Consider the following 17045-nt stretch of genomic DNA (forward strand, 5'->3'; position numbering starts at 1 on the left):
GCCAGGCTCAGTGCCAGAGACCTGACAACAATGGCTTTCCCCTGGTAGGCCATCCCCACCAGCAGTATCCAAAACTATATACTTATTGCTGAGGGGAATGGCCACAGGGGATCCCTGCTCTGTCCATCAGTTCCCTTTCTTCAGCTTGTAATCCAACTGTCCTTATCCTCTGTCTGAGGAGTGACCACCTTTCTGTACATCCTCTCAATTTCTCTCTCAGCCTCCTGAATGAGTCGTAGTTTATCCAGCTTCAGCTACAATTCCCTGACTCGGTGGTTGGGTGCACTTCCCGCAGATGTGGTCAGCGGAGACGTGTCGTGTCTCTCACCTGCCACATTCTTCAGGTGGACCATGCAACTGCCCTAACAGCTATACCCCTCTAATTTGAAAGCCCTCACAGGACAAAACAAGGAAGAGAAGAAAAGAGAAAACCGGAAAGCTTCCTGAGTTTACAGATTCTTTGTAAAGTTAGAGGAGATGGGTGGGAGGGAGGCCCTACAGCGAAGATCTCACCCACTTAAAACTTCCCAACAGCTTCTTTCTTCTCTCTACCCTCTCTTCTCGCTACTCTGTTCAAAATGGAGGATTTTAAACCTGCTGCCTTAATATTACACTGTAGTTTGACTCAGATTTATTTCTGCTACTTTCCACTTTCCAGCTATAACTATAGCTTTGTTTTAATTCTATCTGAATTCCCTCTTGGATTCCCATTCACCTGACAGTTTAAATCCTCTGCAACAGCAATAGCGAATCTTGTTACATTAATATTAGTCCCAGGTGCTAAGGTGTAACCCATCATCCTTGTACAGGTCCCATCTCGCCCAGAAATCTTAACATTTACAATTTTTGTACCAATTTTCTAGCCGCGTGTTCATTTGCTCAATCTTCCTTTTTCTATATTACTAGAGCAATCCTGAGATTATCCAACTCCCTTCCTGGCCATCATACTAACTGATACTAGTAAATACTTCTTTCACCATTGGTACTGACCCTTTGACTTTGAAAACCACTGTCATCGCCTGCCCTCAACTCTCACCATTGATCCCCTGTTCTTGAAAACTATCATCCTGTTTACAGCATTTTTTTATATATAATAATGCTGTTGAACATTCCTTTTGAAATCTCTACAATCCAGTTTCCATCTATAGCACAATGAGTGCCATCATTTGAATAACTATGGTGCATTATCCCTTCTCAAATTGGGAGAGACTTTGACATTGTTCAACAAACCATTTTTTTTTCTTTTCACTGTTATCCAGCTCAGTACCCTGCTCCTGCTTGATTTCATTTTACACTCTTGTCTATCCAGTCATTGCTATTGATGCTATGGCAATGTGATCCCTTTCAAAATCACATCATTATCTCCACAATCGCCCATGACTTAATCATTGATCCTCTCCTTTCCCTTCATATTTGGACGTTTCCCTTGGTAATTTCATCTGCAGACATGGATCAGAATCTTAAATCCTCACCGCCACCTCTGCCTCTCCAATGCCTCTGAAATGCCAAATTGTTTGTCCAGCATCCACTCTTCATCGAACATCTCCCATAACATTGCTTATGCCCCAATCTCTCCCTCTTCTTCTGAAATCCTCATCTATGCCTTTGATTCCTTTAGACTCAATTGATCCAATCGTTTTCTGATGGGCCATCTTCTATTCTCTATAAATTTCACTGAAACCCAAAACTTTCCTACCTCTATTCTGTTCCCCACCCCTCCAGTTGTATCTCTCATTGCTTCATCCCTCCTTTTAATAGAGTTCAAAGATAGGGATGTCTTCCTGCAGTTATGCAGGACATTAGTGAGGCTGCCCCTGGAATATTATGTGCAGTTTCCGTCTCCCTACTTGAGAAAGAGTATACTTGTATAGAGTGCAGCGGAGGTTCCCCAGCCTTATACTGGTGATAGCAGGACTAACCTATGAGCAGAGATTTATTTAGTTGAGCCTATATTCACTGGAGTTTAAGGATGAGAAGGAATCTGATTGAAGTTTATAAAACTCTAACAGGGCTGGGCAGACTAAATATAGGGAGAATATTTTCCATAATTGGGGAGATCAGAACTAGGGGACTCAGTCTCTGGACACAGCATAGACACAGAGTCATAGAAATCTACAGCCTATGAAATGTGTGCCAGTTAAAAACAAAGCACCTAACGATTCTAATCCAATTTTCCAGCATTTAAACCCCTCTAAACCTGTTGCCCCTTACCTTAAATCTATGCTCCAGCCATAGATTGTTCCACCAAGGGGAAACATTCTATCCTGTATACCCTATCTATTCATAATTTTATTTATGTTCAAAAATGTGTTGCTGGAAAAGCGCAGCAGGTCAGGCAGCATCCAAGGAGTAGGAGAATCGACGTTTCGGGCATAAGCCCTTCAGGAATGAGGAGGGTGTGCCAGGCAGGCTAAGATAACAGGAAGGGATGAGGGACTTGGGGGAGGGGTGTTGGGAATGCGATAGGTGGAAGGAGGTTAAGGTGAGGGTGATAGGCCGGAGAGGGGGTGGGGGGCGGAGAGTTTGGGAAGAAGATTGCAGGTCAAGAAGGCGGTGCTGAGTCTGAGGGTTGGGACTGAGATAAGGTGGGGGGAGGGGAAATGAGGAAGCTGGAGAAATCTGCATTCATTCCTTGTGGTTGGAGGGTTCCTAGGCGGAAGATGAGGCACTCTTCATCCAGGCGTTGTGTTGCCATGGTCTGGCGATGAAGTAGGCCAAGGACCTGCATGTCCTTGGCAGAGTAGGAGGGGGAGTTGAAGTGTTCCACCACGGGGCGGTTGGGTTGGCTGGTGCGGGTGTCCCAGAAGTGTTCTAAGAAATGTTCCGCAAGTAGGTGGCCTGTCTCCCCAATGAAGAGGATTTATCTCTAGCAAGCCCTCACTCAGTCTCCTTTGTTCCCATGAAGACAACTCCAAGCTAGCCATTCTCTCTTCAGTCCAGGCAGCATCCTGGTAAATCTCCTGTGCCCTCTCCAGTACAATCATGTCCCCTTTATAATGTGGATACCAGAGCTTCACTCAAACAGTAGTGAACCTGTGAAATTCTCTACCACAGAAGGCTGTACAGACCATGTTACTGAATGCATTCAAGAAAAATATAGATTCGTTTTTAGATTTTTAAAGTCCATCAATGGGTATGATGAGAAAGCAGGAATCTAGCATTGAGGTAGAAGATCAGCCATAATCGTATTGAACGACCTAACTGGTCAGAGTGAAATGGCAAATCTTGCTCCTAGTATATCTGTTTTTATCTCCATAGGAATCTCATGCCTAACAAGCCCACCACAAAACTCTCTCTTCTTCTATTCTCTCTTCCTTGTATTCTCACTTTTCATCTTTTATCTCTTAATCCTTATGTATTCTATCCTCCTTATGTACCTTGACCATCTTGTGTACCATATTCACCCACTTTTCTTTGTTTTCCATTTGTTCTTCCATTTTTTTAGATTAGATTACTTACAGTGTGGAAACAGGCCCTTCGGCCCAACAAGTCCACACCGACCCGCCGAAGCGCAACCCACCCATACCCCTACAGTTACCCCTTACCTAACACTACGGACGATTTAACATGGCCAAATCACCTGACCTGCACATCTTTGGACTGTGGAAGGAAACCGGAGCACCCAGAGGAAACCCACACAGACACAGGGAGAATGTGCAAACTCCACACAGTCAGTCGCCTGAGGCGGGAATTGAACCCGGGTCTCTGGCACTGTGAGGCAGCAGTGCTAACCACCGTGCTGCCCAATTTCTTGTCCTTCATTTGTTTTTGAAGTGTTGCACATGAGAAGCAATGGTCTTCTGCTATGCTTCAGTGTAGTTCAGGGAAAAACTTCAATAACTCAAGTGAAACATAACACACCTGATTACCCCAACAGTCTCAGCCTGTTCCTGCCCCATAGAATTCATCTCTACCTACCTCAATACTGTCCTATACCCCTGGTCCAGGAACTCCCCATACATATTTGGGACACCACCCACGCCCTCCACCTCCTCGAAAACTTACACCCCTTGAAGACTTCCATTTCCCTGGCCCCCAATACCTCATCTTCACCATGGACATCCAATCCCTCTGTACCTCCATCCATCATGACCAGGGCCTCTAAGCCCTCTGCTGCTGCTGCTTCTGACATCCCACCATTACCCTTCCACTGACACTCTTATTCATTTGGCTGAAGTGGTCCTCACCCTCAACAATTTCTCTTCTAATCCTCCCACTTCCTCCAAATGAAAGGGGTAGCCATGGCACCCGCATGGGTCCCAGCTACGCCTGTCTCTTTGTCAGCTACAAAGAACAGTTTATCTTCCAGAGTTACATCGGCTCCACTACATTGATGACTGCATAGGCACCACCTCGTGCTCCCACAAGGAGGTTGAATAGTTCATCGCCTTCACCAACACATTACACACCGACCTTAAATTCATCTGGACCATCTCTGACACCTCTCTCCCCTTCCTGGACTTCTCCATCTCCATCAACGGTGACTGACTCAATACTGACATTTTCTACTCACCCACTGACTCCCACAGCTACCTGGATAACACCTCCCTCCTCCCACCCTACCTCTTGCAAAAATGCTATCCTTTATTCCCAATTCCTCCACCGCTGCCGCATCTCCTCCCAGGAGGACCAGTTTCACCACAGAACACACCAGATGGCCTCCTTCGTTAAAGTACGCAATTTCTCCTTCCACGTGGTTGAAGACCCCCTCCAGTGCCTCATCTACGTCCCACACCTCCACCCTCAAACCCCACCACTCCACCCGCAACAAGGACCTCCTGGTCCTCACATTACACCCCACCAACCTCCGTATACATTACATCATTTGCTGACCCCGTGGCCCAACATTTCAACTCCCCCTCCCACTCTGCTGAGGACATACAGATCCTGCATCTCTTCCATCGCCACTCCCTTACCACCCACGCCTAGAGGAAGAACGTCTCATCTTCACCTCGGAACCCTTCAACCACATGGCATCAATGTGGACTTCACCAGTTTCCTCAGTTCCAAACTTCCAGCTCAGCACTGTCCTCATGACCTGTGCCACCTGTCAAGCTTCCTTTCCACCCCTCTGCTCCACCCTCCCCTCCAACCTATCACCTTTACCCCCCACTTCCATCCACCTATTGCACACTCAGCTACCTTCTCCCCAGCCCCACCCCCCTCCCATTTATCTCTCCACCCCCAAGACTCCCAGTCTCATTCTTGATGAAGGGTTTTGGTCTGAAACGTAGATTTTCCTGCTCTTTGGATGCTGCCTGACCTGCTGTGCTTTTCCAGCACCACTCTAATCTAATCTCTAATTTCCAGCATCTGCAGTACCCACCTCCACCTGAAATTTTACACAAACTAGTTAGTTGATTAAAGGAATGCGCTGGAAGAATATCAGCATTTTGCTGAATAAATAGTGTTCTTATTCCATGCATCAGTATTATATATAAAATGCAAGATAAACTGCAGTGCATATGTATGGTGTAAAATATTTAATTTTTCTTTTACTTTTTTTCAGCTTAAAAGCTATTACTCATGAAGTTGCTACTGGATACAGGGAACAGTTTCACAGGTTTGTTGTTAAATATTTTGAGGGTGTAGTAAACACATTGAAGAAGATAGTAGCAGACTTCAGGAAGACAAAGCCTGATGAAATGGGCAAGACCCACTGCAGGTGAAATTTTGTGCATAGAAAATTGATTTGATACATTTTTAGAAGGAAAAACATTTAGGATAAACATTTTAAACAATTTAGTAGAATCTTAAAGATGTTTCAGAAACTGAGTCCTGGGGTTCACTTACACAATCTTTGAAGGTGACAGCGTGCTTAAAAAGATTAAAACACCATGCATCTAGGCCCTAAAATGATAAGTATAAAACACAGAAGTAGGGAATTTATGTTCAACTTTTATTGAACGCTGACTCAGCCCCAACTGAATTGTGCTCACTTCTGAGGACCATATTTTAGGAAAGATGCTAGGCTTTGGAAAGGGTGCAGAGCAAATAGGCTGAGGGACTCCATTGCGATAGACTAGAGAAACTCTGATTCAATATTTGAGGGATATTTATTGGTGATGCTCAAACTTATGAGTTTTAATATGATAACATAAGTGGAACCTATTTGCACTGCCAGAAGAGTCAATAAACTGAGGATGTTGATTTAAGACAATTGAAAAAAGACCGAAAGGGGAGGTGAGAAGTTCTTTGTGTATGAGTTACGATGGTCTGGAGCACGTTGCCTGAAACAACGGCTCAAGCAGATTTAATACTAACATTCAAAAAAAGAATCTGAAATACCTTTCAAAAGGGAAAAAAAGCTATGGGGAAAGAGTGGGGTTAATTGGCTAACTCTTTTTGAAAAGGTTTTTGTGACAGGCCAAATGCACTGTGTAATTCTATGATTCTATAAATACTACCTGTCTGAAAGGAAACCTCTGAAAACATAATTCATTCTCTTTGGAATACTTGTGGTACAGAGGAAGGCTGTTCCTGATGATCAAGGAGTCCAAAACAAGGTGGTTACAATTTAAGGATACAGTGAGGTCATTTAGGATTAAGATGATAAATTTCTCCGCACAAAGAATGGTGAGCCAGTGGAATTCTCTGCCACAAAAATTGGTCAAGGCCAAAACATTAAATGTTTTCAAGAAGGAGTTAAATATAGTTCTTGGAGCAAAAAGGATCAAACTGTGTAGGAGGAAAATGGGAATAGGGTACTGTGCAAGATGATCAGTCTCACTCAAGGGGCCAAATGGCCTACTTCTGCACCTTTTCCATGTACATATTTATTTCAGTATTGAAGTTCTGATATTGAACTCAATTTCAACTCCCATCTAATCAATACTGTAATCAGACCAGAATAGGCTGTAGCAAAAGGAACATCACATTTTAACAAAGTAAATTCTAGTTAAGGTATTATTGCAGTGTTTCATAATCATTTCATAACCTTTTGAAGCAACTTGGAGTGGAGAAATATGCAAGTGGAAAGCTACATATCAAACAGAAACCTACCTATTTGTCAAATGTAGTGTTTGTATTTTAATATATGTATTTGATTTGATATGGCCCATAAATAATTCCAAATAAACATACCATAATGATTTTGTAAAAGGGTTGTGAATGTTTTATCACTAATCGTAAACTGCCAGCATACCTGTCTGTACTACTTACATGACAGTCCTGCCCTAATATACAGTCACAAATAAATTATTTCTCTATAAGAGAGAACTGCCAAATTCCCAAAACAACTTCATCTAACTCCTATCTATCTTCTCTTTAAATATGAAGGGATTTCCAGAATATGAATAGTAATAGCGAAGCGAGAGGAGGTGGGTGGGGCTGATGAAGCACCAAAAAGGGATCTGCTGACGGAGGCAAAGAACATGGCTGAGGTACTAAATTAATACTTTGTACCTGTCTTTACAAAGAAAGAAGATGCTGCCAAAATAGGAGATAAGCACGATGTTGGATGGGTTAAGAACTGGGAAACAAAGGTATTAGAAAGTAGGGTTGCCCTTGGAGTTGATAAGAAACCAGGATAATGGGATGTTCGGTGCATCAGATAATGCAGAAGGAAGGTTGGAATTCATGGAGGTACTGGCCATAATTTCCCATCAATTCTTGGTTAAGGGAGTGACAGTCAAGGACTTGTGAATTAAGAAATGTTATACCTTTATTTGAAGAATGGTGTGAAGATCTATCTAGCAACTCCAGATTTCAGTTTAATTTTGGTACTGGAAAAGTTTTGAAAGTAACATTCTTGGATAAAGTTATGAGATGCTTGAACAAGTCCAGTTTTTTTAACGAAAGCCAGCATGGTTTTTAAAAGAGGCAATTTGTATTTAGCTAACGTTCATCAATTTTTGATGATGTAAGAGAGATGGTTTTTGGGGGTAACATTCCAAAAGGATTTGGATAAAACACCATTTAGTAAGCTGACTAACAAAATTGAACAAAATGGAATAAAAAGGAAAGTGGCAGCATGAATGAGAAATTGGCTGAGTGACAGGAAATGGAGGGTAGTGGTATTAAGCTGGAGAGGGTTCATGAGGGATTTACCAGGGTGTTGCTGGGAATGGAGGGTTTGAGTTATTATAGGCTCTGATTTTTTTCACTGGAGTATGGAAGGTCAAGAGGTGACCTGATAGAGGTTTATAAAATAAAGAGGAGTATAGCTAAGGTGTCTTTTCCCCAAGAGTGGGGAATTTCAAGACTAGGGGGCATATTTTTAATCTGAGGAGAGAAAGATTTAAGACATGAGAAGCAGGTCTTTTTTTAAAGACAGTGGTTTGTGCATGGTATGAAATTCCAAAGGAAGTAGTGGATGTAGATGCCATTACAGCGTTTAAAAAACATGTAGATAAGTGCATGAGTAAGAAATGTTTGGAGGGTTATGGGCCAAGTGCAGGCAGGTGCAACTAGTTTAGTTTGGAATTATGGTCAGCATGGACTGACCAGACCAAAGGGTCTGTTTCCATGCTGTTTAACTCTGTGGTAAAAGTTGTTTTTTATTGTGTGAGGGATCTCCAGAAGTCAGTAGTTGGACTGCTGTTTCTCATGATTTAAATTCATTACCTAGGTTTGGTTATACAAGAAACAATTTCAAACCATGAAGTTGACACAACTTGGAGGAATTGTGAACTCTAGGAGGGTAGTGATAGAATTCAAGAATACATTGACTGGTGGAATTTAATGCAGAAAAGTGGAATATTTTGGTAGGAATGCTGAAAGGCAGCATAAGGAACACAATTCTCGAGTGAATGCTAGAAAAGAGACATCCGTACTGAAATTGTTGAATGGAGTAAGGAAGGTTGAGGAACAGTTTTAAAAGTCACATAGGATCATGGCCATGATTTTCTGCTTCCTGGAGAGATGAGAGAAGGGGAATTAGTGGGGCAAGTTAACTCTGCCTCAGCAATTAAGTCTTTAAATGAGATGGTCAATAGGTGACTTTCTCAATTCGCTAGCATTTAAGGACCTTTTGCATAGTCCATTATTAATCATTTAAGGGCTTAAAGTAACCGTCTTCCCAGTCACCTGTTTCTGCAGTTGTTGAGAAAGGTGACTCATTTCCCCAATGGGAAACCATGATCCATGAGGAAAGTTGATAGTATTCAAAATCATGAGATATTTGGACATAAATGATGGAGACTAACTGTTCCTATTGGTGGAAAAGGAAATAACCAGTAGAAACCGATTTAGGGTAATTGACAATAGAACAAATAATGAGCTAAAACTTAAATACAATGAGTGTTTGAATTTAGAATACAGTCTAAATGTGTGATGGAAATTGATACATTCAATGCTCCTGGATGGGAATTTGGTTGGTGAGCATCTGGAGTTATAATAGGAACTAGTTTAGCTTGGAATTATGTTCAACTTGGACTGGTTGAATCAAAGGGGTCTGTTTCCGTACTGCATGACTCTATGATGATCCAAAGAATAGAGGGCATAGGTTTCAGATCATTACTTAAGAGGTTTTAAGAAGTTACATGTCTGAAAATTTATCCACTTCCTTATTGAAAGCTATTAAATATCACTAAGAAATGATTTGATGAAAATATGTAAAGGATATGGTGAACATACAGCAGATTGAGGCAAATATATTTTTTTGAAAAAGAGCTGATGCAAGATTTTGAAATTTCTATCGTTCTGTCATTCCTTCAGGCTGGCTTGGCACAGTGGTTGTGTCCCTATCTCTGGGTCAGGTGAGCCAAGTTCAAGTCCCATTTGCAGCAGCGGTATATAATAACATCTCCGAACAGGATGATTTTTTTTTTAAAACCCTATTGTTCCTTGAAAGAAAACCTTGTCTTTATAAAGCACGTTTCCAAGTGCCATGACATCTCAACATGCTCCAAGGCCAACAACAATCCATTGTAATTCACAGAAACTCACATGTCACATTACATAGATGAGACTGCACAAATAACAGTGAAATAAAGGACAGATGATTTGTGTTCAAGTGATATTGATTGATTGCTGAGTGAGCGTTCCTGCTCCTGTTTGAATAGTACCATGGGATTTTCAACATCAACATGAGCACTTAGCTTAAAATCTGAATTATAGTGCAACAACTTATGATAGTTCAGCACTGACTGAGCATTGCACTGAAGGTGAAAACTTGTGTTCATCATCAACACAGCTTTAATCTGTGGAAATGAGCCCTATTTTATGGGGTATGCTAAAGATTCTTAAAATATGTTTACTTGAAGTGTTCTGTGTCAATTTGTTGACAGGAATTTCCAGTTTGGGCATATAGATGGAGCTGACTATATCAACAGTGTCATAATGGAGTACGTATTTACTCATTTTTAACTAATTAATCATAATGAAATTTTAAGATGTGCCAGGACCTTTCTTAATGTACTGTTATCTGTTTTGAATGTTAATTCTAATGACTTCAACAGTATATGTTTTTTTATGTTGAAATGATTGGTGATTGTCTTGTCGGAAACTTTGTTGAAATAACTTAGAATGGAGGTGGGGTCAATGCAAAATAGTAATTAATTTTAATCTTCTGTATTTTGTGACTTGTTTTGCCTTTTCACACTCTTAATTTGTTGATTTTTGATAATACGTTTATGAAGAATACAACGGGACCATTCTTCATACTGTGGTTTCGTTTCCATTGGAACCCACTATTGTTTTTAATTGTAAATATTGAGGAAAAGAAAATTGCACAGAGAGAGAGAGAGAAAGAGATTCTCTGAATATACAGACAGAAATGGAGATTTGATTTCTTGTCCTATTTCTATTTAAAAATAGAGTTCAAAAATAAAGTGGGAGATTATTGGAACAGTGAGTGACAGTTAAAGAGGAACAAAGGTACCAAATATTTCTCAATAGTGAGCTTAGGTATTGCAGATATTTATTTGGGGGAGAGGGGGGAGGGAGTCTGATACTGGAGTACTGAGAAGGTGTAATGTTAGCATTATGAATTCTGCCACATATTTTAATCTTTTGAAAGACTTTATCTTCATTTCTGTGTGGGACATTGCACATAGATTAGCAGAGAAAAAGACAGTAACACAGAAAAGCTTTTATGTATCTCTAGAATGTTGATGACACTGGGATAAGGAACTATCTATTGCTAATTTTTCAGGGGTTGTCTAATAAATAGGACCTTGCAGCAAATTTCAAATGTCCCTCGGGTGAAAATGGTCCCACTGCCAGTAAAGCTTATATTTTATATTTTGTTAGCCTTATGAAGACACTTTCTAGTTTGATGACTCTTGGCAGCCTTCTGGTGTCTCATGGAAGTGGTTTTAGATGGTGTATGCCAACAGGTTACTTTATTATGAACGGCATAGTCAAACCTTATCCTGCCTCTTGCACCCATTCACCTTTTCAGTGGAATCCTTGGGCAGCAATCAGAGGCAAATACATGAATGGATTTTCTTCCCGTGACACTTCTGCAAACCCCCTGAAGTCTTCACACCAATAATGACACTCCCACTTCCCTTCAGATTCTTCAGACCTCTGGGGTTTAGTCCAACTGCTCTGAGTGATTTATCCACCTTCAGACTTTTCGGCTGAAAATTATTCGGTTCCTCTGCCATTTCTTTGTTATCCATTACTATTACTCTAACCTTTGGAAAATTCACTAAATTGATAGGATATCTACACTAAAACTTGGTGTGGATGTTACTTGTGTAGATTTCAAAACTGCAGCAAACTTTGTTTTAACTTGCACTTTATGAACTGGCACTCTCGATAAACCGGCAAAAATTAGATATCTGAAATCCTGGAAATTTAATGTATTATCGCAATGTCTAAGTGGTCAGTTCAGAGTGTAAATGAGAAGGCTCTCTGCTGCTAAGTTTTATTTAAGAAAAAGTTGCATTATTATTTAAGTGAATAAAGTACAACAGTAAGTATGTAAATTAGCTTGCTGAGCTGGAAGATTTGTTATCAGATGCTTCATCACTATACTAGTTAACATCACTGACAGTCTCTAGAGACTCTCACTGATGATGTTACGTAGTATGGTGACAAAACGTCTGAAAACAAATCTGCCAGCTCAGTGAGCTAACTTACATATTTTATAATCAACCTGAGCTACAATCTTCTCTAAAATCACTAAAGTATAACAGTGATGTGTATACCCCCTGCATTACATTTGTTACTTCATGTGTGTTTTTATGTTGACTATATGGGCCTCTTGATCAACCAATTATTTGATGAACCAGTACACTCCTGGTCCCATAGGTACCAGTTAATAAACGTTTGCTGCACTACATTTTGAATAGGATCATATTTACAAAGAAACAAGCTGATTACTGTAGAACGTGAAGCTAAAATAAAAATAACTCTTTAAAGACCTCTTAGATTCATTCATGGGATAAGTATGTCATGGGCAAGGTCAGCATTTATTGCCCATTTGTAATTGTCCCTGAGAAGCTGATGGTGGACTACCTTCTTAAAACACTGCAGTCCATGCAGTGTACGTATTTCCACAGTGTTGTTAGGAAGTGAGTTCCAAGATTTTGACTCAGTGGTAGTGACAGTGACGTAGTTTCCAGTCAAAATGATATGTGGCTTGGAGTGAGACTTGTAAGTGGTATTGCTTCCATAGTAGGTGGTTGAAGTTGTGGATTTGGAAATCGCTAACCAAGCTTCCTTCATAACAGCTACAGTACAACCAAGTCAGTACAGTTGCAAGATCAAACCCAGCTCTCTAGCTGCTCATTTGGTAACTTGCTACGTGCACTTACTGATCTCTAGGAAGAGCCCAATATTTCTTGGCAAGAGCACCTAAGACGCTGGGAATCTTGGTGACTAACTCCTCAAAATCTATCTAGCATCTACAAGACGTAAGTCAGGATACCGTACTTCTCACTGCCTGGATTGATGCAATGCAAATGAACTTGAAGTTCAATACCCTCCAAAAGAAAGCAGTCTATTCACTAACTTAAATATTCAATTCCTTCACCACTGACATGCAGCAGGTATGTACACCATCTGCAAGTGTATTTCTAGATGCCAACACTAGATGGGACAGTAAGTACACTACAAGCTAATTTATATGTATTCATTAACCGTTCTATTTAACAGTTATCAAAACTTTCAATGGAAATGTAAGCTGAAATGTTAAATTATTTTGTGTAAGTTGTTACTACTTATTTAAAATATTTCCTTGTACATTTTCTTTCAGCGAGGTCATCGTTCCTTCCATTGTTGTATTGAATACTTCAAACCAACAGTACTTTATACCAGAAACTGCAATTGAGAGCATCGAGGATTTGATTAAGTTTATTAATGATATAATGGAAGGGTCAGCACAAGTAAGTTTTAAGAATAATAAATAGTTCCAATACACGTATTTTTAAATAGTATTTTTAACCTCTACAAATTTCTCCCAGTCTCTTTTCCCCATATTCACCATTTCATCACTGCCACAGTCATAAGCTACATTACACGTAAGGTTAAGATTTGGTACAGAGCTGGTGTGGGCTTGTTTTTGGGAGTTTCCTGTACTGAATAGAAGAAAACCTTTTTGAGAGAGTTTAAATTTGATTTTTTTCTGTGAAGGATATGGGAAATATTTCAGTTTCAGAAGTAGTTCTCCTTGATGGGTCTGGGTATGATGCTCAGAGGATGGTGGATTTGTCCTAATGGATGTTTTCAGATTACCAAATGCAGCCACTTGGATTGAATTATACTGTGAAATTTGGAAGTTCGTTGCAAACTTTCTCTGTAGCATTCAAGCCCAGTTCATTGTCTTAAATTTAGTCCATTTTTGTTTTATTTCTGGAATACCGTTTGCCTTGCATTTGTGTTTTAATGTTTGACAGTTATTCTAGATACTCTTGCACTTGATTTTCAGGCCCAAGGTGGAGACAGTTTCTATTATCGTGTTAGAAGATTATTATATGATGGAAAATCCACCATATTAGTGAGTATTTGCAAATTTCATTCCCCTTGCACTTTATTTCTGAAGTAGAACTTCTGGAGAAAAGATAATTTGTGAAAAGAAATGCAATGCTTGGTTATGGAACTTTGTTGTTTTTGCATTTTTAGAATTTCTGTCTGAAAAATAAATTATTTCATACGTTTTGATGGTTTTGTGACCTTTACCAAAAAAAAGTCTAAACTTAACAATTTTCAACATTTGTGTATTTTTTTAAGAAAAACACAAAGCTTTACAAAAATGGTTTTACAGCACGGTTGTAGTTATGTAAGAGTGATGGAGTTATACAGCACATAAACAAACCCTTCAGTTCAACTCATCCACACCAACCAGATATCCTAAATTGTTCTAGTCCCGTTTACCAATATTTGACCTATATCCCTGTAAACTCTTCCTGTTCATGTACCCATCCAGATGCCTTTTGAATGTTGTAATTGTAACCACCTCCACCAGCTTCTTTGGTAACTCATTCATTCATTCATCATCTGAGAGGTGGGTGGTACCTGATAACTAGCAGGACGTTTCTTTGTTTATGTTTGACCTGATGCACTGAGGCCTCATGAATGTTTGTCATTTGAGAGATGGAAAAACATTACATAGAAGCAGAGAATTTTTTTTGGCCATACAGACAGTGTCCACTCCATTAAGGTTGTCCACCAGCATTTGTTTCGCTGTCATCATACTAATTATGGAGGATGCCATGGAGGCTCTGCAGATGGAATAAAGAACAGAACAGCACAGGAACAGCCTGCACTGAAATGTATTAAATTCATACCAAGAGATTTATCAGATTCATACCCGGAATGAACACGATGCTTAGGAGGATAGATTGGTTTTGTGTCTACTGGAGAGCTGTACAAGATGTTGGTGAGGCCACATTTAGATGGCTGCAAACAGTTCTGGTCACCTACTGTAGAAAGGATATCATTAAACTGGAAAAGAGTGCAGAGAAGATTTACTAGGATGCTACTTGGGATGAAAAGTTTGAGTTAGAAGGTGAGGTTGGATAGGTTGGGACTTCTTTCTCTGGAGCATAGGAGACTAGGGTGACTTTGTAAATGTCTATAAAATAATGAAAGGCATAGATAGGGTAGGTAGCCAAGAGCCTTTCCCCTGGAGGGAATCTAAAACTAGAGCACATTGGTTTAAGGTGAGAGGGGAGAGATACAAAAGGGTACAGAGGGGCAAATATTTTCACATAGAGCATCGCGAGTGTCTGGATCAGGCTTCCACCACTACCTCTGGGCAGAAAATACAATTTCATCATTTAAAAATAAATTTAGACAGGTATATGGATGGGATGGGTATGGAGGGATATTGACCAAATGCAGGCAAAATGGTACTAGTTTAATCGTGAAAACTGAGCAGCGTGGGCAAGTTGAGCCAAAGGGCCTGTTTCCATGCTGTAGACCTCTGACTCTATTACAAGAGGAGTAAGGGTTGACTTGAATGAGGTTTACAAGATCCTAAATAGTCAAGGTGAATGTGGAAAGGGTATTTCCTCTTGTGGGTCATTCTAGAACTAAGACCATTGTTCTAAAGTTAGGGTTTCATTTTTAGTACAGAGAAGAGAACTTGTTTCTGAAGACTATTCAATCTTGGAATTTATTACTGCAAAGTAGTGGCGATGGAGTCGCTAAATATTTTTAAGGCTGACGTAGATAAATTCCCATTTGGAAAGAAAATCTAAGGTTTAGTCAGTGGTAGAAAGGATATGAAATTCAAAACGCAAGCAATTTAGCTGTGTTCATATTGAATAGCAAAGCAGCTTTAAGAAGCCATATGCTCAACTTTGCCCTTTTTTCTTATGTTTGCAAAGGATCTGTGATGACTTTTGCAATTTAAAGAAATTACCTCCAAAAAACAAATCCTTCTGATGACTCTTAGGAAGTGGGATTTATGAATGGTGATGTATAAATGTGACAAACCTTTGGGCGTCTCTATTCAAAATAGTTGTTGATAAAAACTACTGTTGCTTAAACTAATCAAGTGAACTTGTGCTGCGAGTACAAGATCTGATGCATCTACACAATAGATCAAGAACAAAATTCATCACTTTTCATCTATATGTTTCTCCCAAGCATCACTTAGAACAGCATACCAAGCATGTAAATTTGCAACTTGCCCACACATAAACAATACAGTTGCTTAAATTAGCATTCTAAACTGACAATATCCAATTTTTGGGAGGCAGCTGTCCTTCTTACAGCTATCCTAATTTGGATGGTTAAGCAATTTAGGATGAGGTTTAAATTTCATTTTCTTTCTCCTCAGTTGTGCAAAATTATTTCAAACGCCACTGTTTGTTTTATTCAAGCCACATTGTTCAATTTGTGAATATATCATAACTGAACATTACATCTGTGTAGGAAATCACTGAAAGGAATCAAAATATAACCTTAAATTAACTGGTGGGAAATAGCAATCCGCTATACATTACAGGATTATTAAAATTTGCACCAAGCTGCACTTAAAATGACATTGGTAAAATGCTAGTCATTTGTCTGCACAGTTATTTTCAATGCTTTAGGTGGTGAATTAGTAATTGTTTAAAAAGAATTTTCTATATTGGTTGTGCCAAACAATCTTATTAAAGTTAATCAGAAGTACATAGCATTGTTCTTAAATGTAAATATACACTGAACTATTGTTTTGCATACCAAAACCTATTCCTTAAGGAAGGAATATCCTATTATCAACGACTGCTCCAAAAGAGGAGCCAGTCCTGGAATTAAGGCATGAGTAGAAGTCATCTTGTCATCAGCAATGGACATTGCCATGAGACACTTAGTAGACTTTGACCTTCCAGTTCAGCTTATTCAGTCATTAAAATGTGCCTGCTGAGCCCAAAAGGCCTCCCCTAAAGTCTAAGCCTGAAAGGATTTTCTTTCTCTTTCTTAAACAGTATTTATCTTCATCCAACCAGCACATGTTGATTTGCCTTTAAATTGGAGACAAATAAGTAAAGGAAGCAAAGTCATGATTCCAACCTTTGCACAATAATATAAGGATTGTATTCTTAAAAGAATCACAGTTTTGCTAATTTGCAAAACATTTTCTTCAGTTTAAAATAAACCCATACCTCTATGAACTTTGGAATGTAAAATTCAAAAGCAAGTATGTTTTAAAATATGATAACCCT

The 17045-nt window shown here is 39.6% G+C and overlaps 1 protein-coding gene across 1 annotated transcript in view; it reads left to right on the forward strand.

Moving 5' to 3' along the window:
- Positions 1-17045, forward strand: part of LOC140477203 (protein disulfide-isomerase TMX3-like) — a 139021-nt gene that overhangs the window by 112437 nt on the left and 9539 nt on the right. The window contains exons 12-15 of the mRNA XM_072570687.1: positions 5510-5563; positions 10230-10286; positions 13148-13277; positions 13820-13888. Of these exons, the coding sequence (XP_072426788.1) occupies positions 5510-5563; positions 10230-10286; positions 13148-13277; positions 13820-13888 (310 nt within the window). The remainder of the gene's footprint in view (positions 1-5509; positions 5564-10229; positions 10287-13147; positions 13278-13819; positions 13889-17045) is intronic.

Source organism: Chiloscyllium punctatum, chromosome 5 (assembly GCF_047496795.1).
Source record: "Chiloscyllium punctatum isolate Juve2018m chromosome 5, sChiPun1.3, whole genome shotgun sequence".
Taxonomy (NCBI): domain Eukaryota; kingdom Metazoa; phylum Chordata; class Chondrichthyes; order Orectolobiformes; family Hemiscylliidae; genus Chiloscyllium; species Chiloscyllium punctatum.